General features: G+C 48.8%; 2 protein-coding genes across 2 annotated transcripts in view; one reads left to right on the forward strand and one right to left on the reverse strand.

The window, feature by feature from the left end:
- LOC119951631 (zinc finger protein 91-like) overlaps positions 1-27016 on the reverse strand; it is a 72751-nt gene that overhangs the window by 38786 nt on the left and 6949 nt on the right. Inside the window, exons 3-4 of the mRNA XM_038774811.1 lie at positions 17787-17986; positions 9442-10226 (exon numbers count right to left, since the gene is read on the reverse strand). Coding sequence (XP_038630739.1) covers positions 9442-10226; positions 17787-17986 — 985 coding nt within the window. The remainder of the gene's footprint in view (positions 1-9441; positions 10227-17786; positions 17987-27016) is intronic.
- Positions 21371-24322, forward strand: LOC119951322 (zinc finger protein 239-like). The gene is made up of 2 exons (XM_038774431.1): positions 21371-21748; positions 23018-24322. The coding sequence occupies exon 2, from the start codon at positions 23352-23354 to the stop codon at positions 24066-24068; it is 717 nt and encodes a 238-aa protein (XP_038630359.1). The 5' UTR covers positions 21371-21748; positions 23018-23351; the 3' UTR covers positions 24069-24322.

Genomic DNA, 27016 nt, shown 5'->3' on the forward strand with positions numbered 1-27016 from the left:
GCAGACTGATTGAGAAGGTCCCACACTGCAGACTGATTGAGAAGGAAGGTCCCACACGGCAGACTGATTGAGAAGGAAGGTCCCACACGGCAGACTGATTGAGAAGGAAGGTCCCACATGGCAGACTGATTGAGAAGGAAGGTCCCACACGGCAGACTGATTGAGAAGGTCCCACATGGCAGACTGATTGAGAAGGAAGGTCCCACACGGCAGACTGATTGAGAAGGTCCCACACGGCAGACTGATTGAGAAGGAAGGTCCCACATGGCAGACTGATTGAGAAGGAAGGCCCCACATGGCAGACTGATTGAGAAGGTCCCACACGGCAGACTGATTGAGAAGGAAGGTCCCACACGGCAGACTGATTGAGAAGGTCCCACACGGCAGACTGATTGAGAAGGTCCCACACGGCAGACTGATTGAGAAGGTCCCACACGGCAGACTGATTGAGAAGGAAGGTCCCACATGGCAGACTGATTGAGAAGGTCCCACACGGCAGACTGATTGAGAAGGTCCCACACGGCAGACTGATTGAGAAGGTCCCACATGGCAGACTGATTGAGAAGGAAGGTCCCACACGGCAGACTGATTGAGAAGGTCCCACACGGCAGACTGATTGAGAAGGTCCAACACGGCAGACTGATTGAGAAGGTCCCACACGGCAGACTGATTGAGAAGGTCCCACACGGGAGACTGATTGAGAAGGAAGGTCCCACGCGGCAGACTGATTGAGAAGGAAGGTCCCACACGGCAGACTGATTGAGAAGGAAGGTCCCACACGGCAGACTGATTGAGAGGGAAGGTCCCACACGGCAGACTGATTGAGAAGGAAGGTCCCACACGGCAGACTGATTGAGAAGGTCCCACACGGCAGACTGATTGAGAAGGAAGGTCCCACACGGCAGACTGATTGAGAAGGAAGGTCCGACACGGGAGACTGATTGAGAAGGAAGGTCCCACATGGCAGACTGATTGAGAAGGAAGGTCCCACACGGCAGACTGATTGAGAAGGAAGGTCCCACATGGCAGACTGATTGAGAAGGAAGGTCCCACACGGCAGACTGATTGAGAAGGTCCCACACGGCAGACTGATTGAGAAGGAAGGCCCCACATGGCAGACTGATTGAGAAGGTCCCACACGGGAGACTGATTGAGAAGGTCCCACACGGCAGACTGATTGAGAAGGAAGGTCCCACACGGCAGACTGATTGAGAAGGAAGGTCCCACATGGCAGACTGATTGAGAAGGAAGGTCCCACACGGCAGACTGATTGAGAAGGTCCCACACGGCAGACTGATTGAGAAGGAAGGTCCCACACGGCAGACTGATTGAGATGGTCCCACACGGCAGACTGATTGAGAAGGTCCCACACGGCAGACTGATTGAGAAGGAAGGTCCCACACGGCAGACTGATTGAGAAGGTCCCACACGGCAGACTGATTGAGAAGGTCCCACACGGCAGACTGATTGAGAAGGAAGGTCCCACACGGCAGACTGATTGAGAAGGAAGGTCCCACACGGCAGACTGATTGAGAAGGAAGGTCCCACACGGCAGACTGATTGAGAAGGAAGGTCCCACACGGCAGACTGATTGAGAAGGAAGGTCCCACATGGCAGACTGATTGAGAAGGAAGGTCCCACACGGCAGACTGATTGAGAAGGTCCCACACGGCAGACTGATTGAGAAGGTCCCACACGGCAGACTGATTGAGAAGGAAGGTCCCACATGGCAGACTGATTGAGAAGGAAGGCCCCACATGGCAGACTGATTGAGAAGGTCCCACACGGCAGACTGATTGAGAAGGAAGGTCCCACACGGCAGACTGATTGAGAAGGTCCCACACGGCAGACTGATTGAGAAGGTCCCACACGGCAGACTGATTGAGAAGGAAGGTCCCACACGGCAGACTGATTGAGAAGGTCCCACACGGCAGACTGATTGAGAAGGTCCCACACGGCAGACTGATTGAGAAGGTCCCACACGGCAGACTGATTGAGAAGGTCCCACATGGCAGACTGATTGAGAAGGTCCCACATGGCAGACTGATTGAGAAGGTCCCACACGGCAGACTGATTGAGAAGGTCCCACATGGCAGACTGATTGAGAAGGAAGGTCCCACACGGCAGACTGATTGAGAAGGTCCCACACGGCAGACTGATTGAGAAGGTCCCACACGGCAGACTGATTGAGAAGGTCCCACACGGCAGACTGATTGAGAAGGAAGGTCCCACACGGCAGACTGATTGAGAAGGAAGGTCCCACACGGGAGACTGATTGAGAAGGTCCCACACGGCAGACTGATTGAGAAGGAAGGTCCCACACGGCAGACTGATTGAGAAGGAAGGTCCCACACGGGAGACTGATTGAGAAGGAAGGTCCCACATGGCAGACTGATTGAGAAGGAAGGTCCCACACGGCAGACTGATTGAGAAGGAAGGTCCCACACGGCAGACTGATTGAGAAGGTCCCACACGGCAGACTGATTGAGAAGGAAGGTCCCACACGGCAGACTGATTGAGAAGGAAGGTCCCACACGGGGGACTGATTGAGAAGGAAGGTCCCACATGGCAGACTGATTGAGAAGGAAGGTCCCACACGGCAGACTGATTGAGAAGGAAGGTCCCACACGGGAGACTGATTGATTGAGAAGGAAGATGCTCATGGAATTCAAGGAAACATGGCGAGTTGGATGCTAAACTGGCTTTGTAATAGGACAGAGATGGTGGAGGTAGAAGGCAGTTTGAGTAACTGGAGGCCCTTTGGGGATGGCACCAAGACTGGTTGGGTGGTTAACAGTGAAGAAGAGGATTGTCGGTTGCAGGAAGATGTAGATGGGTTGGACAGATGAACAGAGCAGTGGCAGATGGTATTTGACCCTGATAAATGCGAGGTGATGCACTTTGGAAGACACAGGACAGGGGAATATGTAATTAATGGCAGGACACCAGGAAGCTCAGAGGAACAGATGGATCTTGAGGTACTTGTTCAATGATCCCTGAAGGTGGCAGAACAAGTGATTGGCTAGTTAAGAAGGCATATGGGACAGTTGCCTTTATCAGTTGTGGTGTGGAATATAAGAACAAGGTTATGTTGGAGCTGGTTTAGCTCACAGGGCTAATCGCTGGCTTTTAAAGCAGGCCAGCAGCACGGTTCGATTCCCGTACCAGCCTCCCCGGACAGGCGCCGGAATGTGGCGACTAGGGGCTTTTCACAGTAACTTAATTGAAGCCTACTCGTGACAATAAGCGATTTTCGTTAGAATGTTGGTTAGGCTGCAATTGGAGTACTGTGTGCAGTTGTGGTAACTTTGCTACAGTAAGGAGGTGATTGTACTGGAGGGGGTGTAGAGGAGCTTCACCAGGATGTTACCTGGGATGGAGCATCTGAGCTGTAAGGAGAGGTTGGATAGGCTTGGAATGTTTTCTTCAGAGCAGAGAAGGCTGGGGGGGGGGAACATGATTGAGTTGTGCAAGATTGAGGGGTTTGGATAGGTTAACTAGGAAGTAGTTGTTCACCTTGGTTGAGGGGTCAATCACAACGGGGGAGAGTTTTAGGATGAGGGACAGGAGATTCCGAGGGGATTTGAGAAAAACATTATTTCACTCAGAGGGTAGTAAGACTCCGGAATGCACTGCCTGGGAAGATGGTGAAGGCTTGAAACCTCACAACCTTTCAAAATCACTTGGAACACCATCAAATTCAAGGACGAGACAAGTGCTGGTAAGTGGGACTGGCGGGAGATTAAGGTTAGTTGTCAGTGCAGACTCGATGGGCCAAATGGCCTTTTCTGCGCTGTCCGGCTCTATGACCATGGAAGAGATTAGTGCAAAGTATGAAATGTGTAAAAAGTATCTGAGGAACTCCCTTGGCATATAACTTTAACAAGGTTGTTACTTCGGATCTAAAGATGTGGGACAAAGACAGTAGTATTTCCATTTGACACAATAGACATGGTAACCTGATTTAAACTTTCTCCAATAATACATGACAAGGACAAAAGGGTGATTCTGGACCAGTGTTCTTCAAACTTTTTTTACGATACCCATTTTTACGAACTGGCCAACCTTTGGGATCCAACTCGGCCGATCTTCGCAACCCACCATTTTCTCTTACCCTGTTTGCTGCTGACATAATTGGAGGAAATGGTTTTGGGTCGCTTTGACCCTCGTACACGCTCCTCCAATGGAACCTGTTGGATGAAGGTGAAGCCTTCCGGTGTCGGAAAGTATGGAGTCTCCATCTGTCCAAAGTTCTGCATTTTTTTCCTGTAAGATTTTATCAAATAAACCCCCTCCCCTGAACTTGTAAAAAAAAGAGTAAAATAAATGAAAAAAAATTACATTAATACAATAAGTGAATTGAATAAACCCCCCCCCCCCCCCCCCCGAACTTGTAAAACAAAAGCTGCAACCGTTTTTTTTAAAAAGCGGTCACACTGTGCACGCCTGCCCGATCATCGGCACACATGCGCAGTGCGGCCGCAATTTTTTCACATGATCACAGCCACTTTGAAGGCCGCTTGCATCTGCCGTTATTAACACCCGGCTGCTGCGTTTGTTGTGCGCAGATTTGCGCGATCGGAAGCGCCGCGACAGATGGCTCCACAACCCTCCCGACAACCGCCCGCGACTCACAAGCGGGTCGCGTCCCCGAGTTTGACAATGCCTGTTCTGGACCAAGTCATGGAGACATGGACTGGACCCGGGGCACCAGCTAAGTTTCTGACTGATTTGGGGGGGAGGGGGAGGGGGAGGGGGGGGGGAGAGAGAATTTGCTTAGTGACATGTTCGAGGCATGTGTGAAAACATGAACATTCTGGTCATGGAACACTGCAGCTGAACGTCTTTTCAGCAACTGACTCTGTGAAAGGAATCATGCGGTGATGGATGAAATGCTGCAGAAAGTCTTGAGCTGATTAATGATTAATGCAAGTTGACAAACTGCACTGGCCGGGATGATTAATGTAGAGAATTCACTTCAGATGATTGGCGGGTATAATCCCTATCAATTAGAAGTGCAGTGATATTGGCACTGGACTCATAATCCAGAGAAGCAGGATAATGCCTGGAAACCAAAGAGAAAATGCTGGAAAATCTGGCAACATCTGTAGGGAGAGAAAAGAGCAAACGTTGAGAATCCAGATGACCCTTTGTGACTTGGGTTCGAATCCTACCACGACAGATGGTCTGAAGTCTATCGATCACAATGAAACCATTGTCGCTTGTTGTAAAAAAACGATCTGGTTCACTAATGTCCTTTAGGGAAGGGAATCTACTGTCCTTACCTAGTCTGGCCTACATGTGACTCCAGATCCACAGCAACTCTTAAATATCCCTGAAAGGCAATTAGGGATGGGCAATAAATGTTGGCCCAGTCAGCGACATACCACGAAAGAATAACAAAAAAGTTGTTCCATGGGAGAAATCCCAAATAATAATCTTTATTGTCACAAGTAGGCTGACATTAACACTGCAATGAAGTTACTATGAAAATCCCCCAGTCGCCACATTCCGGCGCCTGTCCGGGTCACAGAGGGAGAATTTAGAATGTCCAATTCACCTAACAGCATGTCTTTCGGGACTTGTGGGAGGAAACCGGAGCACCCGGAGGAAACCCACGCAGACACGGGGAGGACGTGCAAACTCCGCACAGACAGTGACCCAAGCCGGGAATTGAACCCAGATCCCTCTGTGCTGGGCAATAGCCGCCCTGCTTGAGAAGGGATGACAATTAATTCAATTTTTATTCAACAACTATTGGACTGTCTCACAATAAGAAGTGCTCAAATCATGACATGGTTGGGGATTCGCGGAGAGGACTTGTGGTACTCTTCACAATTTTTCTTTGATTTGTTTTGAAATATTCTTGGTGCACACTGTTACAGTCGCGGTCAGGACTCATGTTTAAGGAGAAATTCAAGCACCCGGTGATTAACTGAAGGAATTATGCCACAAGATTCCACATTTTAAAACAAAAACAAACCTTACAGTCTGTATAAAACAAAAAATTAAAAACCAGCACTACAAACTGAACACTATTGTCAAGAAAGATTTAGAATAGGAACCTTGTTCTACTTTTTAACCTCACCCCAAGGGTTCTCTTATCGAATGATAGAATTTACAGTGCAGGAGGACATTCGGCCCATCAAGTCTGCACAGGCCCTTGGAAAAGGGCACTCACTTAAACCCACACCTCCACCCTACTCCAATAACGCAGTAACCCCACCTAACCTTTTGGGCGCGAAGGGGCAATTTATCATGGCCAATCCACCTAACCTGCACATCTTTGGACTGTGGGAGGAAACCGGAGCACCCGGAGGAAACCCACGCACACACGGGGAGGACGTGCAAACTCTACACAGACGGTCACCCGAGGTCGGAATTGAACCCAGGACCCTGGAGCTGTGAGGCAGTGGTGCTAACCATTGTGCCACCGTGCCACCCAATCTCCTGAATGATATCTTGAAGGTTCATTCACTTCTGTTGCTGGGACCATACCAAAGGTATGCCAAAGCTCTTCAGAATTCACTTCAGCAATTCTCCAAGCTCCATATTTTAATTGAGGTCCTTCCATTAGCTAACAGCTGATCAGCCCCCAAACTTCCCTTCACGCCTCAAAACTGTGGATTCCTCAGTCCAAGTGTGGGATTTCCTGCTGAGGGATTTAAACATTAGGAACACCCCTGGTACCTCATGGCTTCTCGTCCCACAGCTGGTTCCCAGCTCCTGCTCCCACAGCTGGTTCCCAGCTCCTGCTCCCACGGCTGGTTCCCAGCTCCTGCTCCCACAGCTGGTTCCCAGCTCCTGCTCCCACAGCTGGTTCCCAGCTCCTGCTCCCACAGCTGGTTCCCAGCTCCTGCTCCCACAGCTGGTTCCCAGCTCCTACTCCCACAGCTGGTTTCACAGCTCCTGCTCCCACAGCTGGTTCCCAGCTCCTGCTCCCCCAGCTGGTTCACAGCTCCTGGTCCCACAGCTGGTTCACAGCTCCTGCTCCCACAGATGGTTCACAACTCCTGCTCCCACAGCTGGTTCCCAGCTCCTGCTCCCACAGCTGGTTCACAACTCCTGCTCCCACAGCTGGTTCACAGCTCCTGCTCCCACAGCTCCTGCTCCCACAGCTGGTTCCCAGCTCCTGGGTCCCACAGCTGGTTCACAGCTCCTGCTCCCCCAGCTGGTTCACAGCTCCGGGTCCCACAGCTGGTTCCCAGCTCCTGCTCCCACAGCTGGTTCCCAGCTCCTGCTCTCACAGCTGGTTCACAGCTCCTGCTCCCACAGCTGGTTCACAGCTCCTGCTCCCACAGCTGGTTCACAGCTCCTGCTCCCACAGCTGGTTCACAGCTCCTGCTCCCACAGCTGGCTCACAGCTCCTGCTCCCGCAGCTGGTTCACAGCTCCTGCTCCCACAGCTGGTTCACAACTCCTGGGTCCCACAGCCGGTTCACAGCTCATAGTCCCACAGCCGGTTCACAGCTCCTGCTCCCACAGCTCCGGGTCCCACAGCTGGCTGCTTCCAAGCTAACTTCAGACTAGCTGCTTTCTGTGAGAAACACCCAGAATTCCAACTAATTCTCCACCCTGAATCACTTATCGCTATGGTCACAGATCAGCTGGGATGTCCAATTAATGTTGATATTAATCAATTTTTAGCTCCAACAGCCATGATCCTATAAGTGCAGGCTCGAAGGGCCAAATGGCCTACTCCTGTTCCTAAGTCCTATGTTTTTCTATGTTTAACTAATTTATAAAATGCAATACACATAATAATCTCTCCATTGTCCACCTCACATTCACAAGTCCATCTTGATAACAGCTGAATTCCATGTCCAGGAATCACAGTCCACTAAAGATGGGAAACATTACTGCTGCTGTGTTTTTTGAAAGTTATTTTCTTACAGTAATTATTGTCCAAAGTTCCTTCTGCGAGAGGAGAGTCCTTATTGCTGTTCCGATGTGAATTAAAGTTCAGTTTTTAAAACATTGACGGTTCAGCTTTTGGATTTTATTTTCTTCCATGTTCGTAGTTTTCCCATTGATTAAATCCAAAGAGAAGATTCCAGTCAATACCACATTTGAACCGTCTTTTTGTTCAGTTGTGGGTCTACCTTCATTTTTTACTTCATTTCCCAGACTCAAACATTCTGGATTCTCTTTTTGAGACCGAAAGCTCAAAATGGCTTCTTTGGCCAAAATCTTCTTCGGCCATTTTAAGAATGTCAGTCAAATGTTTTTCATGCGCAAACAAAAGTGATATTCCTATGTGGAGCATATGGGAACTTGGGTTCAGAAAGTGGGATATCAGGAACAAAAGCAGGGAGGTTATCCTGATAAGTTTATAAAGCTCTGGTGAGGCCACAACAGAAGACCGAGTCCGGTTCTGGTCACCACACTTTGGGAAGGATGTGAGGCTCCTTGAGAGGGTGGAGAGGAGATTTACCAGAATGGTTCCAGGGAGGAGGAATTTTATCGACAAGGTTAGGGTGGAGAAACTGGGGTTCTTCACCTTGGAGCAAAGGAGGGTGGGGGGAGATTTGATAGAGGTGGACAAGTTTATAATAGGTTTAAATAAGGTGAAAAAAGAAAAGTTGTTCCAATTAGTTGATGGTAGAAAGATGAGGGTGCACAGATTTATTCAGGGGGATGTGAAGAAGAAGTGTTTAATGCAGTGAGTGGTAATGAGCTGGAAGTCGCTGCCTAAGAGGCTGGTGGAAGCAGAGACGATGAACACTTTAACAAGGAAAATGGATGGCCACTTGAGGGAAACAAACTTGAAAGGGTAAAGGGATAGAACAGGGCAAAATGGGACTGACTGGTTTAGCTGATGAGAATAATACCAGAACTGGGAGCATTTAACCCTCAGGAAAGACTGGGACTGCTTTTCTCTTGGACCGATCGAAGTTTTTTAAATTAGGAAGGCGTTATAAAACGCAATTAGGATTTCATGAGAAACCTCTTTACCCAGCGAGTGGTGAGAATGTGGAACTCACTCCCACAGCGAGTGGTTGAGGTGAACAGCATGAATACATTGAAGGGGAAGCTAGATACATACATGAGGGAGAAAGGGATAGAAGGAGATGCTGATGGGGGGAGATGAAGAGAGGTGGGTGGAGGCTTATGTGGAGCATAAATACTGACACAGACCAATTGAGCCGACTGGCCCGGCCCTGTGCTGTAGACTCAATGGAACAAGAGACAAATGTATTTATTTATGTTCTACCTGCAGTCTTAGAAACAACACTATTTACTATCCAGGATAAATTTCAGTGGAAATGTGCTCTCCCAGGTTCAAATAGGTTCAGCCCATTGGAAGCAGAGTCATGACAGTGGTCAGTCCAGCAGCGAGAAACCCCCCAACCCTCTCACTTCAACGGTCAGAATGAACACGGTTCAGCCCTGGGTGTGATTAGCAGCAGCAAAAACAGCAGAATCCAACCCCTGTAATCACGTGTGAACTCGCTGGTGGTTCCGTAGGTAAATTGACCGACTGAATCTCTTCCCACACTCGGAGCAGCTGAATGTCCTCTCCGCATTGTGAAGACGCTGGTGGATCTGCAGGCTTGCTGAATCAATGAATGCTTTCCCACACTCAGAGCAGGTGGGTGGCCACTCCCCGGTGTGAATTCGCTGGTGTGCCTTCAGGAAGGATGACCGACTGAATCCCTTTCCACACTCAGAACAGGTAAACGGCCTCTCCTTGGTGTGAACTCGTTGATGTATCCGCAGGCTTGATGAATCAATGAACGCCTTCCCACACTCAGAACAGATGAACGGCCTCTCCCCAGTGTGAACCCGTTGGTGTATCCGCAGGTTGGAGGAGTGAGAGAATCCCTTCCCACAATCTGAGCAGGTGAACGGTCTCTCCCCGGTGTGAACACGCTGGTGTGCCTGCAAGTGAGATAACCGACTAAATCCCGTCTGACACTCAGAGCAATTGAATGGCCTCTCCCCGGTGTGAATTCGCTCGTGTGTCAGCAGATCAGATGAAGTCGTGAATGCCTTCCCGCACTCAGAGCAGGTGAATGGCCTCTCCCTGGTGTGAACACGTTGGTGCCTCAGCAGGTGGGAGGAATGAGTGAATCCCTTACCACAATCACAGCAGGTGAATGGCCTCTCCCCAGTGTGACTGCGTCGATGAATTTCAAGCTGGGATGGGGATCTGAATCCCTTCCCACAATCCCCACATTTCCACGGTTTCTCCATAGTGCGGTGGTCCATCTCCATGTTTGTCCCTCAGCTGAGGTGCCCACACACAAAGCCCCTGTACGATCTCGTCCTGCTGTAAATGATGATGGTGTTTCAAGCTGTGTAACTGGTTAAATACGTTCCCACAGTCAGTTCACTGGATCACTCTCAGGCGGGTGGATGTCTTGCTGCTTTTCCAGTCACAGTGATGTTTAAAATTTTCTGAAGCAGACAGAACAAAGAAACATTTCTCCTTCTAGATCCAAAGGCTAACAATATTCAGAACCGGATAATCGGACAACTTTGTTGGTTCTTCACTTGATTTTTGATTGAGTTTAGTGTCTGCAAATCCTCCCCCTTCTAATATCCTGCAAAAGAGATTTAGAAAACTTGTCACTGTCAGTACAGGATAGAAACCAAAATTGCCTGTTCTTAATTCCGATGGGAGAGAGTTTCCTATGAGGCGAGATTGAGGAAACTGGACTCTATTCCCAAAGAGTTTGCAAGAATAATAGCTGATCTTATGTAATAATAACTTCAGTAAGAAGTCTCACAACAGGGCAGCACGATGGCACAGTGGTTAGCATTGCTGCCTACGGCGCTGAGGACCTGGGTTCGAATCCCGGCCCTGGGTCACTGTCCATCTGGAGTTTGCACGTTCTCCCCGTGTCTGCGTGGGTTTCACCCCCACAACCCAAAGATGTGCAGGTTAGGTGGAGTGGCCATGCTAAATTGCCCCTTAATTGGAAAAAATAATTGGCTACTCTAAATTTAAAAAAAAAGAAGTCTCACAACACCAGGTTAAAGTCCAACAGATTTATTTGAAATCATTCAAATAAACCTGTTGGACATTAACCTGGTGTTGTGAGACTTCTTTCTGTGCTCACCCCAGTCCAATGCCGGCATCTCCACATCATAATCGCTTCAGTTCGATCCTGGCCCCAGGTCACTGTCCATGTGGAGTTTGCACATTCTCCCCGTGTCTACATGGGTTTCGCCCCCACAACCCAAAGGTGGATTGGCCACGCTAAATTTCCTCTTAATTGGATTTTTTTTTTAAAGTCATAACTTCAGATGTTTGATATTATTACGATCCCCGTGGCGACAGATAACCTTAAAATAAATTCCCAGAAAACACCAATAAACCAAAGTACAAGGTTTCACTTAAAAAAACATTGACTGCAACAAACTAAAATGAGCATAAATGAATTATGCACTAACAGACAAATAGTATTTGAATAAACAGGATAAATTGGTCTTTAACTATCTCAGACAATAAAAACAGGTTCCACAAAATCTCAGCATTTTGCCCCTCAGCAAATTTGTCTCTAATTCCAGTTCCAGAGTCCCACAACTCTCTGTATTTCCCAAGGGGAGAAAGAAAATGTTTTACTCACAGATGTTGGACAGAGGAGGAAGTTTCAGTCTGTGTGTGAAGCTATAAACAGATGCTGTGCTGTTTAAAGTCAGACTGCAGGACTGGTAGGAAAATGATGGGAAGACATTTTGCAAAGTCCCCTCCCCCACTCCCTCAGCTGGCAGCCCAGCGCGCAGGCGCAGAAAGCGCTGCTGAGCCGAGCTGTCCGGAGCATGCGCTGTGCGGCTGTCGCTCCCGATCTCTTTTCGGACCAGCCAGCCGCCGTAGAGAGGGGGGAGGGGGAGGGGGAGATCACCGAGCGGCTTCTCGCTCTGGCCGGAGCCAGCAACCGGTTGCCTGGAAACGTCTCGGGGAGGAGGGGGAGTAACATTAGTGAGGGTGGGGCTCCCCGTGCCCGCGCGCCGGACCTGCGCAGTGGAACCCGAGACGTCACCGAGTATCAAAATGGTTCCTATTGGCTGATTCCGAGCAGGGGGGGTCCATTGTGACGTCACAAGGCGGAAGTTAGGCAATGAGCTTCAGATTGAAACTTCCTCCTCTGTGCAACATCTGGAAGGAAATCAATGTTTCCCCCTTTTCATTTCTTGTCTCATTCTGGGGAGACGTTGGTGACTTGCAGGAACTGAAGGGGAAGGAGTGAATCGAGGGAGATTGCAGACACTGGAAAGATTGTAGACGAACATACGAATTAGGAACAGGAGGGGGCCCACCAGGTAGCTCTGTCTCTCTCTTTTAAAGATATTCACATCCTTTGCTCCTTCAGTCTTACAACATTGTCTCGTTGAAAGGATGGCCTCTTCCCTAATGTTCACAATTAAAGGAGTGGTTTCCCCAGGAGTTGGCTGACATGTAAAGGAGCAATAAATTAATATAAAAAAGTATAGTGTTATATGGTATATACTACATTATTTATGAGTCTCTAATGTTCAATCTAACTATTGCCTTGAAATATAAAGCAGTGTAGTGACAGTGTCATCGCGGCACAGTGGTTAGCACTGCTCCCTCACAGCTCCAGGGACCCGGGTTCAATTCTGGCCTCGGGTGACTGTGTGGAGTTTGCACTTTCTCCCCATGCCAGTGTGGGTTCCCTCCAGATGCTGCGGTTTTCTCCAAAGATGTGCAGATTAGGTGGATTGGCCATGACAAATTGCCCCTTAGCGTCCAAAAGGTTAGGTTGGGTTATGGGGATAGGATGGAGACGTGGGCGTCAGTGGGGTGCTCTTTCCAAGGGTCGGTGCAGACTCAATGGGCCGATTGGCCTCCTACACTAAATTCTATGATTCTCTGAAAAGGAATCCTTTGGCAACTCGAGTTCATGCTTACTCTCTGTTCAGTAATCCCATCAGTCCCATTCCCCCTCTATATTCCCCTTCCCTTGAATGTTTAGTTCCTTAAAGTATTCATCAAATTTCATTTTGAAATCAAAAATCATCTCCGCTTCCACCACCCTCATCGGCAGTGAGTTCCAGGTCATGACCACTTAATGCCCAAATAAACCTCTTCCTTACCAACCCTGATCTCTCTAATAACGTAGTTGAGTGCTGCATATTACACACATTCTTAGTCAACTATACTTATCAAATATTTCCAGCTGTGTGTATCCTGGCAAGATGCAATGAGCATGGATATGTCGATTAACATGAATTAGTACCTTAGGAGAATTAAAAGGGTGTATGCTCGGTACAGCAGAGTGAGAATTGGAGGGAGAGTGTGTGGGAAGGAAATTTTCAGTTTTTCACAAAGTGGAAGTTAGGAATGTTCCATTGAAACTTGCCTGTTCTGCATTTCTATCCTGTATTGACAGTGATTAATTTTGTGAACTCCTTTTATAGGATATTAGAAGAGGAGGGTTTCCAGACCAAAATCTCAAACCAAACGGCGTGGAGAGATCTGACAGTCACTCAATTCGTTGGCACCTGAACAACATTGGTCTTTTAAATTTAGAAGAGGAAATATTTGTGTGTATTGTCTGCTTCACAAGGTTTTAAACATTAGTGTAACTGGAAAAGGATTGGCAAACACAGAATCCAGAGTCAAAATACTCCAGTGAACTGACCGTGGACAGAGCTTTAACCTGTTACACAGCCTGAAAAAACATTGCACCATTCACATTCATGTGTTCTGTGTGTGGACGTGTCTTCAGCTAATCGTCAATCCTGGAGAGTCACGAGGACACCTCCATCCTGGAAAAACCATGGAAATGTGAGGACTGTGGGAAGGGATTTCGTTGCCCCTCTGAGCTAGAAACTCATCGGCATGTTCACACCGGGGAGAGGCCGTTCACCTGCTCCGTGTGTGGGAAGGGCTTCATTAAATCGTTCAACCTGCTGACACACCAGCGACTTCACACCGGGGAAAGGCCGTTCATCTGCTCGGAGTGTGGAAAGGGGTTCACTCGGTCAACCCACCTGAGGACACACCAGCGAGTTCACACCGGGGAGAGGCCATTCATCTGCTCGGACTGTGGGAAGCGATTCACTAAGTCATCCAACCTGCTGACACACCAGAGAGTTCACACTGGGGAGCGGCCATTCACCTGCTCTGACTGCGGGAAGGGATTCAGCGATACATCCACCCGGCTGACACACCAACGGGTTCACAACGGGGAGAGGCCATTCACCTGCTCCGAGTGTGGGAAGGGATTCACTCGGTCAACCTACCTGCTGACACACCAGAGAGTTCACACCGGGGAGAGACCGTTCATCTGCTCTGTGTGTGGGAAAGGATTCACTCTGTTATCCATTCTGCTGACACACCAGCGAGTTCACCAGTAATTACAGAGATTGGATTCTGCTGTTATTGCTGCTGTTAATCACATGCAGGACTGAACCATGTTCACTCTGACAGGTGATGAAGTGGGAGAGTCAGAGGGTTTCTTTCTGCTGGACTGGCCGGTCTCACAATCTTGCTTCCAGCGGGCTGATGCTCTTTGAGCCTGGGAGAGCACATTTCCACGGAAGTGATCCACAGAAGCTGCTGAAGGACATTTATCCTGGCCTGGTGTTTGAGTGGGCAAGGCAGAAGCATCTGCAATGTATGGATATTGTGTGTAAACTATATGTATTATGTTAACCAAATAGAGAATCACAAACTAAAGTATGAGGCATCGTGTGTTTAGTTGACTTGACCACATTCCTGCAGATCATTCAGTAATCCGAGAGACAGACAATAAGCTGCTAAGCAGGGCCTCTCTTATCAGTGGCACAGGCAGCTTCATGGAGTCACTGCTAATTGAGTTATTGGCTTGAGACAGAACTGAGGTCAGGAGGATCCTTGGCCTGGTTGTGCATTGTACAAGACCCAAGGACAGTTGATAAGAGGTCTGGGAAAGATCTTGAGGAACCTCCTCGCTGAGCATGCACTGATCACGCAGCCCCACCATGCCTATCAATATAGATCAATATGTATTGTACGTAATCTATACGATTGGATTATGTCTGGCCAGGATGGGCTGAATAACTGTAGGGCAGCACGGTAGCATTGTGGAAAGCACAATCGCTTCACAGCTCCAGGGTCCCAGGTTCGATTCCGGCTTGGGTCACTGTCTGTGCGGAGTCTGCACATCCTCCCCGTGTGCGCGTGGGTTTCCTCCGGGTGCTCCGGTTTCCTCCCACAGTCCAAAGATGTGCAGGTTAGGTGGATTGGCCATGATAAATTGCCCTTAGTGTTGGGTGGGGTTACTGGGTTATGGGGATAGGTGCTAACCTTGGGTAGGGTGCTCTTTCCAGGAGTCGGTGCAGACTCGATGGGCCGAATGGCCTCCTTCTGCACTGTAAATTCTATGTATCTATCTATGTAATTGATGATTTCCTTTGTTCGATGGAGAAGCGCATGGTGAGCCCAGTTACTTGCTCCCCACCGGTATTAAATCCATAAACTGTTTGATGATTGGAACACACCTGACTGTCGAGTGATTCTTTCAGACACATTGGCACTAACACTGGATAGTAAATAATATTTTTTCCTACCACCACAGCTCGATCGAAATTAAATATATTTGTCTCTGTTCCTTTGAGTCTACAGCACAGGGCCAGGCCAGTCAGCTCAATTGGTCTCTGTCAGTATTGATGCTCCACATGAGCCTCCACCCACCCCTCTTCATCTCCCCCCCCCCCCCCCCCCCCATCAGCATCTCCTTATATTCCTTTCTCCCTCATGTATGTATCTAGCTTCCCCTTCAATTGATTCATGCTGTTCATCTCAACCAATATGACAGAGAGTTCCACATTCTCACCACTCGCTGGGTAAAGAGGTATCTCATTGAAATTTCTATTGGATTATTGAACCCCTTTATCATCTTAAAGACTTCCACCAGGTCACCCTTCAGTCTTCTCTTTTCCATAGAAAAGTAGCCCCGACCTTTCCTGAGGGTGAAATGCTCTCAGTTCTGGTATTATTCTGGTGAATCTTTGTTGCTCCTTCTCCGGCGACTCTATTTCCTTTTTTAAAAAATGGACATCACAGATGTCGACAGTGCTCCCGGTGTAGTCTCACCTGGTTCAAAACAGGTTGAGCATAACCTCCCTGCTTTTCAATTCGATCCCTCTGGAATGGAACCCTGTATTTGGGCTCCACACTTTAGGGAAGATGTGAAGTTCTCGGAGAGGGTGCAGAGGAGATTTACGAGAATGGTACCAGAGCTGAGGGGCTCCAGTTAGTTGGAGAGACTGGACCAGCTGAAATTTCTCTCTTGATATCATAAAGTCATTCATGCAGAGATAGGGCCATTCAGCCCATCGAGTGCATGTTGACCCTCGGCAGAGCAAACGCGTCAGTCCCACTGTCCAGTTCCATACCTGTCACTTTTTTTTCTCTTTTAAAAAAAAATGTAGGTAACCAATTTTTTTTTAACCAATTAAGGGGCAATTTAGTGTGGCCAATCCGCCTAGCCTGCTGGGGTACCCTTGGGTTGTGGGGGTGTGTCCCACCCATAAACAGGGAGAATGTGCAAACTCCTCACGGACAGTGACCCAGGGCCTTATCGAACTCGGTTCCTCGGCGCCGCGAGGCAGCAGTGCCAACCACTGAGCCACCGAGCCAGCCTCATCCTTGTCACGAAAGATTATCCCTCACTTGTCCATCCAATGTCCTTTTTAAACCAATCACTATCTCTGCTTCCTCGTTGGCAGCGAGTTCCAGGTCATTCCCATTCGTTGTGTAAAAACAGTCTACCACTATTCCCCTGCATGTCCTCCCTGATAAATTGGGTCTCCCTATTCCTTGTACCATCAGCTCATGGGAAGAGCTTTCTTTTGCCCAACCATTGTGAATCTGTCATAATCTTGAACAACTTCACCAAATCTCTTTTATTCCAAGGAGAACAATCCCAATTGGCCATCTCAAATAAATAAACAAACTATGTTTTTAAAAAATATATTTTTATTAAGGCATTTGTATAAACATTGAACACAAACCAACATAAAAGTAAGAACAAACAGACACCTCATAATAAATAAATAACTACCCAAACTCCCCAGCCTCTCTACCGTTCCCCTCCTCCAGTCCTTCCTTCCTCATTTTAACCCCTTTTACTCCCCCTGCCACCTGCTGACCCCTCAATACTCCATGAAAAAGGCGGCAAATGGCTTCCATCTCTAGACAAACCCATCAACTGACCCTCTTAAGGCAAACGTAATTTTCTCCAACCTTAGGAACTCCATCAGGTCACTCACCCACACTCCGGCTTCGGTGGTCCCGAATCCCTCCACCCCAGCACAATCCGTCTCCGGGCTACCAGAGAGGCAAAGGCCAAAATGTTAGCCTCTCTCGCCCCCTGGACTCCCAAGTCTTCCGACACACCAAATATCAGCACTTCTGGACTCGGGGCCACCTTCAGCACCTTGGACATTACGTCTGTGAACCCCTGCCAAAGCCCCTTCAGTTTCAGACATGCCCAAAACATGTGAACATGGCCGCCCCACACACCGCCCACACCTATCCTCAACCCCCTCAAAGAACCTGCTCATCCTGGCCACCATCATATGCGCTCTATGTACTACCTTGCGCACAACGAGAATGCATTCACCCTCAATATGTTAATGTCAGAAGTCAAATGGGAACGTTTAATTTTTGTTTTGTAGCTGTTATGAAAATATTGTACTGAAAATAAGTGCTTCAAATTGAATGGGAAATTTTTATTTCTAATGTAAAGGTGTTATGATAATATTGTACGGTAAAGGAATTGGAATAGCTCATCTTGGGCGTAGTTCATCAACCTGTTATCCACCTACATTCCAGTGCAAGTCAAGAAAGTATAGACAAGATGAGTAAGTTGTTAGCTTTCTCTTGGAAATGCTTGCATTGTTTGTTAATGATATTAAAAGGAACACATTTGCTAGCCTGGCTGCGATCGAAATATTAGGATCGTATAGCGGGAGAGAGGCAAAGATCTCGAGATTGACACCCACTTTCACCTTTTTAATAAGAGGACCTGAAAGTTAAGAATATGTGACATGACATTGGGAATATCCTTGTGAGTGTGCAGATGTACTTTGTTACATGTGAAGCAATTGACATATGCACGGTAGGACAATGGTTAGCACAGTGATTCCGGCTTGGGTCACTGTCGTGAAAATTAAAATAAAGACAAATTCTTCGAGGTTCGATTTAAGGAAATTTATTTGACAGAAATATTTGCGGAGAGGGGAGTGGTCTGGCTGCACAGCCATTCCACAGCACTCTGGAGTTATACACTTGAAAACCATTATATTTATAGTGTGAAATAAACAAGCACTACCAACATAACACATTTTGAAATTACTTCAGCTTCGAACCCCTTTCTACCACCTGGTTACACTCAAGAGCTCCCATAGCAGTTACAACATTTTGAAAGTTGACCCACTTTTCCTGGGACCAACCAACAGGTCACAGCCCTCTGGATTTCAATTTGATTTCTCCTCAGTGTTCCAGCGACTGTTCTGAGGTACACAATTTCCTGGGCATCTTTGTATTATCTTCTGGTGAATCAACCTTCCACGGGCAGCATGGTAGCATTGTGGATAGCACAATTGCTTCACAGCTCCAGGGTCCCAGGTTCGATTCCGGCTTGGGTCACTGTCTGTGCGGAGTCTGCACATCCTCCCCATGTGTGCGTGGGTTTACTCAGGGTGCTCCGGTTTCCTCCCACAGTCCAAAGATGTGCAGGTTAGGTGGATTAGCCATGATAAATTGCCCTTAGTGTCCAAAATTGGCCTTAGTGTTGGGTGGGGTTACTGGGTTATGGGGATAGGGTGGAGGTGTTGACCTTGGGTAAGGTGCTCTTTCCTAGAGCCGATGCAGACTCGATGGGCCGAATGGCCTCCTTCTGCACTGTAAATTCTATGAAAAATGAATTTAAGGCCTCACATCTGTGGATTCCTCAGCTCAAAGGTGAGTGTCACTGTCTCCTTGCCCTGACTTGAAAAGACAGGCTGCTTTCCACCGGCTGATCTCACATCTCCTTCACAGCTCTTTCAGAACTCTTCAAGCTGACTGCTTTCTGCTACAAGACTAACTCACTGTGATGGTCACTGTAAATTTCATCAACTAACTCGAAGCCAAGCAAATCATTCAGCTTATCCCCCCCATGTCAAGAAAGCAGAAACCATGCAAGTACACAATCTGGAATTCCTTCTGTGAAGAACACACTGATAAATTAAGGTAGGAAGCCTTCTAACCCCCACAGACCATCTTGTTTGGCAATGTGGCATGCTTTGGGATGTTCCAAACAGAAATGCAAACTAAGAATTTACCTTCAAAACACGTGGGGCAGCACGGTAGCATGGTGGTTAGCATAAATGCTTCACAGCTCCAGAGTCCCAGGTCCCAGGTTAGATTCCCGGCTGGGTCACTGTCTGTGCGGAGTCTGCACGTCCTCCCCGTGTGTGCGTGGGTTTCCTCCGGGTGCTCCGGTTTCCTCCCACAGTCCAAAGATGTGCGGGTTAGGTGGATTGGCCATGCTAAATTGCCCGTAGTGTCCTAAAAAAGTAAGGTTAAGGGGGGGGTTCTTGGGTTACGGGTATAGGGTGGATACGTGGGTTTGAGTAGGGTGATCATTGCTCGGCACAACATCGAGGGCCGAAGGGCCTGTTCTGTACTGTACCGTTCTATGTTCTATAACACTTTTTGGTTCTGTGATCCATAGGAAATAAGAAATTGGATTTCGCAACAAGGCTCAAAAAGTATTAGCATACTGGTGGAAAGGTCATGACACTGGATAGTCCAGCAGAAAGAACCACTTCACCAACTGTCAGAATGAGTAAAATTCAGTCCTGGGTGAGATTAACAGAAGCAATAACAACAAAATGAAAACCCTGCGATCAGGTGTGAACTAGTTGGTGCTTCCACAGGTTATATATTGAATCTCTGCTCACACACAGAGCAGGTGAATGGTCTTTCCCCAGTTTGAGCTCGTTGGTGTGTCAGCAGGCTGGATAACTGAATGAATCCCCTCCCACACTCCGAGCAGGTGAACAGCCTTTCCCCAATGTGAACATGTTGGTGTCTCATGACATTAGATGAATCACTGAATCCCTTCCGACACTCAAAAGGTGAACAACCTTGCGCCAGTGTGAGCCTGCTGGTGTTTCAGCAGGCTGGATAACTGAGTCAATCCCATCCCACATTCAGAGCCAGTGAACGGCCTTTTTGGTTGCAAGAGGTTTGGTGGTAATCTTTGCTTTTTTTAAAATTTAGAGTACCCAATTCATTGTTTTTCCAATTAAGGGGCAATTTGACATGGCCAATTCACCTGAGACCCACGCAAACACGGGGGGAATGTGCAAACTCCACACGGACAGTGACCCATAGCCGGAATCGAACCTAGGAGCTTGGCACCGTGGTGGCGGTAATCTTAGCTAAAAGTGAATTTGCAAAAGCTCAAGACACCATTTTTAGGCCATATGATTGGACATGGTCAGATGGCCCCACGGAAATGTGAAAATGAAGGCTATTCATAGAACAGTATTTACAGCGCAGAAGGGGGCTACCCGGAGGAAACCCACGCAGAGACGGGGAGAACGTGCAGACTCTGCACAGACCCAAGCCGGGAATCGAACCTGGGATCTTGGATCTGTGAAGCAACCACTGTGCTACCGTGCCACCCTGAATTTGAAAATGAAAGCTATTGGAGAGTTCCCAACACCATCAAGAAGAGAAATTCTGAGACTTCTGGGCATGTGTGGTTTCTACTAGAAATTCGTGCCAAATTTGTAACCTTTCCAGAATCTGCATGCTCAAAAGGCTGAATGGCCTCCTGCTGCTTCTATTTTCTATGTATGTTTACTTCCTTTCCTTTCAGTTCCTGCAAGTCAGCAATGTGAGAGGAGAAATAGAATTGACTTCCTCCCAGATGTTGTTCAGAGGACTTCCTCCCAGATGTTGAGGGGCAGCAGGGTAGCATGGTGGTTAGCATAAATGCTTCACAGCTCCAGGGTCCCAGGTTCGATTCCCGGCTGGGTCACTGTCTGTGTGGAGTCTGCACGTCCTCCCCCTGTGTGCGTGGGTTTCCTCCGGGTGCTCCGGTTTCCTCCCACAGTCCAAAGATGTGCGGGTTAGGTGGATTGGCCATGCTAAATTGCCGGTAGTGTCCTAATAAAAAAGTAGGGTTAAGTGGGAGGTTGTTGGGTTACGGGTATAGGGTGGATTCGTAGGTTTGAGTAGGGTGATCATGGCTCGGCACAACATTGAGGGCCGAAGGGCCTGTTCTGTGCTGTACTGTTCTATAAAAGGACGTTTCTGAAGCTCATTGTCCTACCTCCACATTGTGACGTCACAACGAAGCCCTGCTTGATTAAACCAATAGGAATCACTCTGCTCCACTATGACGTCACCGGATTCAAGTGCGCAGGCCCGGCGTGCGTTCACGGGCGCCCCCGCCCTCACCCGCTGTCGGCCCCTCCCCCAACACCTCCTGGAGACAAAGTTTCCAGGCAACCGGCTGAAATTTCAGGCCAGAGCGAGAAGCCACTTGGTGAGCTCCCCCGCTGCGGCGAGATCGGGAGCGACCGGCGCACTGCGCCTGCTCCGGACAGCTTGGGTCAGCAGCGCTTTCTGCGCCTGCGCCTGGGCTGCTTGGCTGAGGGAGTGGGGGAGGGGATTTTGCAAAATGTCTTCCCATCATTTTCTTCCCAGCCCTGCAGTTTGCCTTTAAACAGCACAGCATTTGTTTATAGCTTCACACACAGACTAAGACTTCCTCCTCTTTCCAACATCTGTGAGTAAAACACTCTTTCTGAGATTTGTGGGACTCTTGAACTGGAATTAGAAACAAATATGCTGAGAGGGGAAATGCTGTGATTTTGTGGAACCTGTTTTTATTGTGAGATTTTTAAAGACAAATGTATCCTGTGCATTCAAATTCTATTTGTCTCTTAATGCAATGATACATTTATGTTCATTTTACTTTGATTTTTAAAGTAAAAGTTTTTAAAAAGTGAAACATTGTCCTTCAATCTATTCCACTGGATTTGTCTGGGAATTTGTTTATTTTTTGAGGTTATTGGTCTCTATGGGGATTGTAACAATAGAGAGATATATCTAGTGTTGATAGAAGGTACATGTTCAATATATTTATGTTTCAGAAGTAAAATTCATTTGTTATTTTTATTCCTGTGAAAATGAAAGAGAACTGACTGGTGGTGATTTAAGCTGAGGGTCAACACACCTCAGGCGAGGGGTGAGGTTGAGAAGGCAGGGCCTTCGTGCACATAGTCAGCCGGTATGGGAATTGAAGCCGCAATGTTGCCGCTGCTCTGCATCACAAACCAGCCAACTGAGCTAACCACCCCCCAATTCTTGCAATATAATACAGTAGCTGTGTTATAAGTTTACAGTCAGAGGGACATTACAATTCAGAAGTAATCCATTTGGAATCTTGAGTCCATATCAATTCTTTTTACAGTAATTTTTTACAGTTTACCGCTGGGTCACTGTGCGGAGTTTGCATATTCTCCCCGTGTCTGCGTGGGTTTCCACCGGGTGCTCCGGTTTCCTCCCACAGTCCAAAGACGTGCAGGTGGATTGGCCATGATAAATTGCCCTTAGTGTCCAAAAAAAAGGTTAGGAGGGGTTATTGGGTTACGGAGATAGGGTGGAAGTGAGAGCTTAAGTGGGTCGGTGCAGACTCGATGGGCCGAATAGCCTTCTTCTGCACTGTATGTTCTATGTACTCAAGTCCCATTCATTCTACTTCCATATCCCCTTCGCACTGCATGTTAATTTACCTCGAGTGCCCGTTTGATCTTATTTTTAAACCATTCCATTCTGCTTTCACCATCCTCATATACAGTGAGTTCCAGATTCAGACCACTCGCTGTCGAAAGTCCTTTCTCAAATACCTCTCCCACCTTCTCTCTAATTAAGAAACAATGTTCTCTGTACCACATATTTTGAGTCCAGTCATATGACCACAGAAACTAGAGTTAGCTGTACTGAATTTCTGTTCTGTACTGACAGTGATGACATTAGTAAACTCCTTTTACAGAATATCAGAAGGGGAGGATCTGCAGAAAGAAATATGAAGTCAAGTAAAGAATTGACAAGAGTTGTGTGATTATTGGAACCTGAGTATCATTGGCCTTTGAAACTAGAACGAGAAATGCTTGTTCTAACAGCTTCAGATTATTTTAAATGTAACTGAAAAAGCACCAAGTCACAGATGCAAATGAGTGTTCCAGTGCACTGACTGAGGAAAGAGCTTTGACCAGTTACACAGCCGAAAGAAACATTACACCATTTAAAGGAGGAAAATACCATATCTGTGTTCAGTGTGTAGATGCCTCAGTTGATCAACGGACCTGGAGAGAGACAAATGCACCATGGAGAAACCGTGGAAATGTGGGGCCTGTGGGAAGGGATTCAGATTCCCATCGGAGCTGGAAATTCATCAACGCAGTCACACTGGGGCGAGGCCGTTCACCTGTGCCAAGTGTGCGAAGGGATTCACTAATTCATCCGACCTGCTGACACACCAGCGAGTTCACACAGGGGAGAGGCCATTCACCTGTCCTGAGTGTGGGAAGGGATTCTCTCGCTCCTCCAACCTGCGAATACACCAGCGAATTCACAGTGGGGAGAGGCCATTCTCCTGCTCTGAGTGCGAGATGGAATTCAGTCGGTTATCCCAGTTGCAGACACACCAGCGGGTTCACACAGGGGAGAGGCCATTCACCTGCTCTCAGTGTGGGAAGGCATTCTCTCACTCCTATAACCTACGGATTCACCAGCGGGTTCACAGCAAGGAGCGACCCTTCACCTGCTCTGAGTGTGGAAAGGCATTCACTACTTCATCCGACCTGCTGAGACATGAGCGAGTTCACACAGGGGAGAGGCCGTTCACCTGCTCCGTGTGTGAGATGAGGTTTAATCGGTTATCTCACTTGCAGACACACCAGAGAGTTCACAACGGGGGGAAGCCATTGACCGTCGCTGATTGTGGGAAGGAATACTCTTGCCTCTCCAACCTGCAGACACACCAGCGAGTTCACACTGAGGAGAGGCCATTCAATTGCTCTGTGCGAGAAAGCATTCATTGATTCATCCAACCTGCTGACACACACCAGTGTTTTCATGCTGGGGAGAGGCCATTCACCAGGTCTGGGTGTAGGAAGACATCCACTCGATTATCAAATCACTTCAGACACCAGCAAGTTCCTAAGTTATTGCAGGGGTTGTTATAGAACATAGAACAGTACAGCACAGAACAGGCCCTTCGGCCCTCGATGTTGTGCCGAACAATGATCACCCCACTTAAACCCACGTAACCCGTATACCCGTAACCCAACAATCCCCCCATTAACCTTACACTACGGGCAATTTAGCATGGCCAATCCACCTAACCCGCACATCTTTGGACTGTGGGAGGAAACCGGAGCACCCGGAGGAAACCCACGCACACACGGGGAGGACGTGCAGACTCCACACAGACAGTGACCCAGCCGGGAATCGAACCTGGGACCCTGGAGCTGTGAAGCATTGATGCTAACCACCATGCTACCGTGAGGCCCCTCACGGTATTGTTGCTGCTGTTAATCCAGGATTGAACCATGTTTGTTCTGACAATTGGTAAAGTGGGAGGGTTTCTTTCCGCTGGACTGACCAGTGTCACGACATTGCTTCCAGTGGGCTGATGTTCTCTGCGCCTGCTTCACCATTAGATATGATAATGGCTGTTATTAAAATATAGAGCATGTTGTGAGTTGTAATATTCCAAATGGGATCTGAAGAGGGTGACGCATTTTAATGTCTTCCTGGGCAGGGGATTGCACGGGAAGGTGGCACAGTGGTTAGCACTGCTGCCTCACAGCTCCAGGGACCCATGTTCAAACCTGGCCTCAGGTCACTGTGTGGAGTTTGCACTTTCTCCCTGTGTCTGCGGGGGTTTCCTCCCACAGCAATGATGTGCAGGTCAGGTGGACTGGCCATGTAAAATTACCCCTTAGTGTCCAAAAGGTTAGGTGGGGTTACGGGCTGGGTGGAGGCATGGGCTTAAGTAGGATGCTCTTTCCAAGGGCCGGTGCAGACTCGATGGTCCCAATGGCCTCTTTCTGCACTGTAAGTTCTATGACCTTTGATTCGCCTGGTTTCATAATTCATGCTTGAGAAAAATAAGTTTTAGTTTGACAATTGGATTTTTAAAAAATGAAAGATAACGCACCCGAAAGAAATTCGCAAGTCGTGGGCCATGTAAGAAGTCAAAGGTCGAAGGGTAAGAACTGCAAAAGGACTTCTGGGCTCCTTTAACTGGAGACATTGGATGGGATTTATCGCGCAATGCAGCGGAGGGAGGCAGCCGGCGATTGGCTGTTGTCAATGGCGTTTCCCGTTGAATGCGCCCCTCGCCGTCGGGAAACCTATGGCGGGGTTGTGCCACTGGCATGAACTGTCGGAATGTTCCAGCTACTGTGTCTGACAATTATTGACCTGTCTTTGTCAGCAAGGTGAATTCTTCCTGCAGACCTCAAAGTTAAATGTTTGGTTTTTGAAGCTAAATGTTAATTAATTTAAATATCAATTCAATAACATCCCAACTGGTCTCCATTACCATGGGGACAAGTGATACAGGCTGGAGCTTTGGTTAAAATTCTGGGTGTTTCTCACGGGAAGCAGGCAATCTGCAATTTGTTTGGAAGCTGCCAGCTGTGGGAGCAGGAGCTGTGAACCGGCTGTGGGAGCAGGAGCTGGGAACCAGCTGTGGGAGCAGGAGCTGTGAACCGGCTGTGGGAGCAGGAGCTGTGAACCAGCTGTGGGAGCAGGAGCTGGGAACCAGCTGTGGGAGCAGGAGCTGTGAACCAGCTGTGGGAGCAGGAGCTGGGAACCAGCTGTGGGAGCAGGAGCTGTGAACCAGCTGTGGGAGCAGGAGCTGGGAACCGGCTGTGGGGGCAGGAGCTGGGAACCAGCTGTGGGGGCAGGAGCTGTGAACCGGCTGTGGGACCCGGAGCTGTGAATCAGCTGTGGGACCCGGAGCTGTGAACCGGCTGTGGGAGCAGGAGCTGTGAACCAGCTGTGGGACCCGGAGCTGTGAATCAGCTGTGGGAGCAGGAGCTGTGGGACCAGCTATGGGACCCAGGAGCTGTGAACCAGCTGAGGGACCCGGAGCTGTGAACCAGCTGTGGGACCCGGAGCTGTGAATCAGCTGTGGGAGCAGGAGCTGTGAATCAGCTGTGGGAGCAGGAGCTGGGAACCAGCTGTGGGAGCAGGAGCTGGGAACCAGCTGTGGGAGCAGGAGCTGTGAACCGGCTGTGGGAGCAGGAGCTGTGGGACCAGCCGTGAGACCAGGAGCTGTGAACCGGCTGTGGGAGCAGGAGCTGTGAGCCAGCTGTGGGAGCAGCAGTTGTGGGAGTAGGAGCTGGGAACCGGCTGTGGGAGCAGGAGCTGGGAACCGGCTGTGGGACCCAGGAGCTGTGAACCAGCTGTGGGACCCGGAGCTGTGAAACCAGCTGTGGGAGCAGGAGCTGTGGAACCAGCTGTGGGACCCAGGAGCTGTGGAACCAGCTGTGGGACCCAGGAGCTGGGAACCGGCTGTGGGAGCAGGAGCTGTGAACCGGCTGTGGGAGCAGGAGCTGTGAACCGGCTGTGGGAGCAGGAGCTGTGAACCAGCTGTGGGAGCAGGAGCTGTGAGCCAGCTGTGGGAGCAGGAGCTGGGAACCAGCTGTGGGAGCAGGAGCTGTGAACCAGCTGTGGGAGCAGGAGCTGGGAACCAGCTGTGGGAGCAGGACCTGTGAGCCAGCTGTGGGACCCAGGAGCTGTGACCCAGCTGTGGGAGCAGGAGCTGTGAACCAACTGTGGGAGCAGGAGCTGTGAAGCAGCTGTGGGACCCGGAGCTGTGAAGCAGCTGTGGGAACAGGAACTGTGAACCAGCTGTAAAAGCAGGAGCTGTGAACCAGCTGTGGGACCAGGAGCTGTGAACCAGCTGTGGGAGCAGGAGCTGTGAACCAGCTGTGGGAGCAGGAGCTGGGAACCAGCTGTGGGACCAGGGGCTGTG

The sequence above is a fragment of the Scyliorhinus canicula genome, chromosome 17, assembly GCF_902713615.1.
Source record: "Scyliorhinus canicula chromosome 17, sScyCan1.1, whole genome shotgun sequence".
Lineage (NCBI taxonomy): Eukaryota > Metazoa > Chordata > Chondrichthyes > Carcharhiniformes > Scyliorhinidae > Scyliorhinus > Scyliorhinus canicula.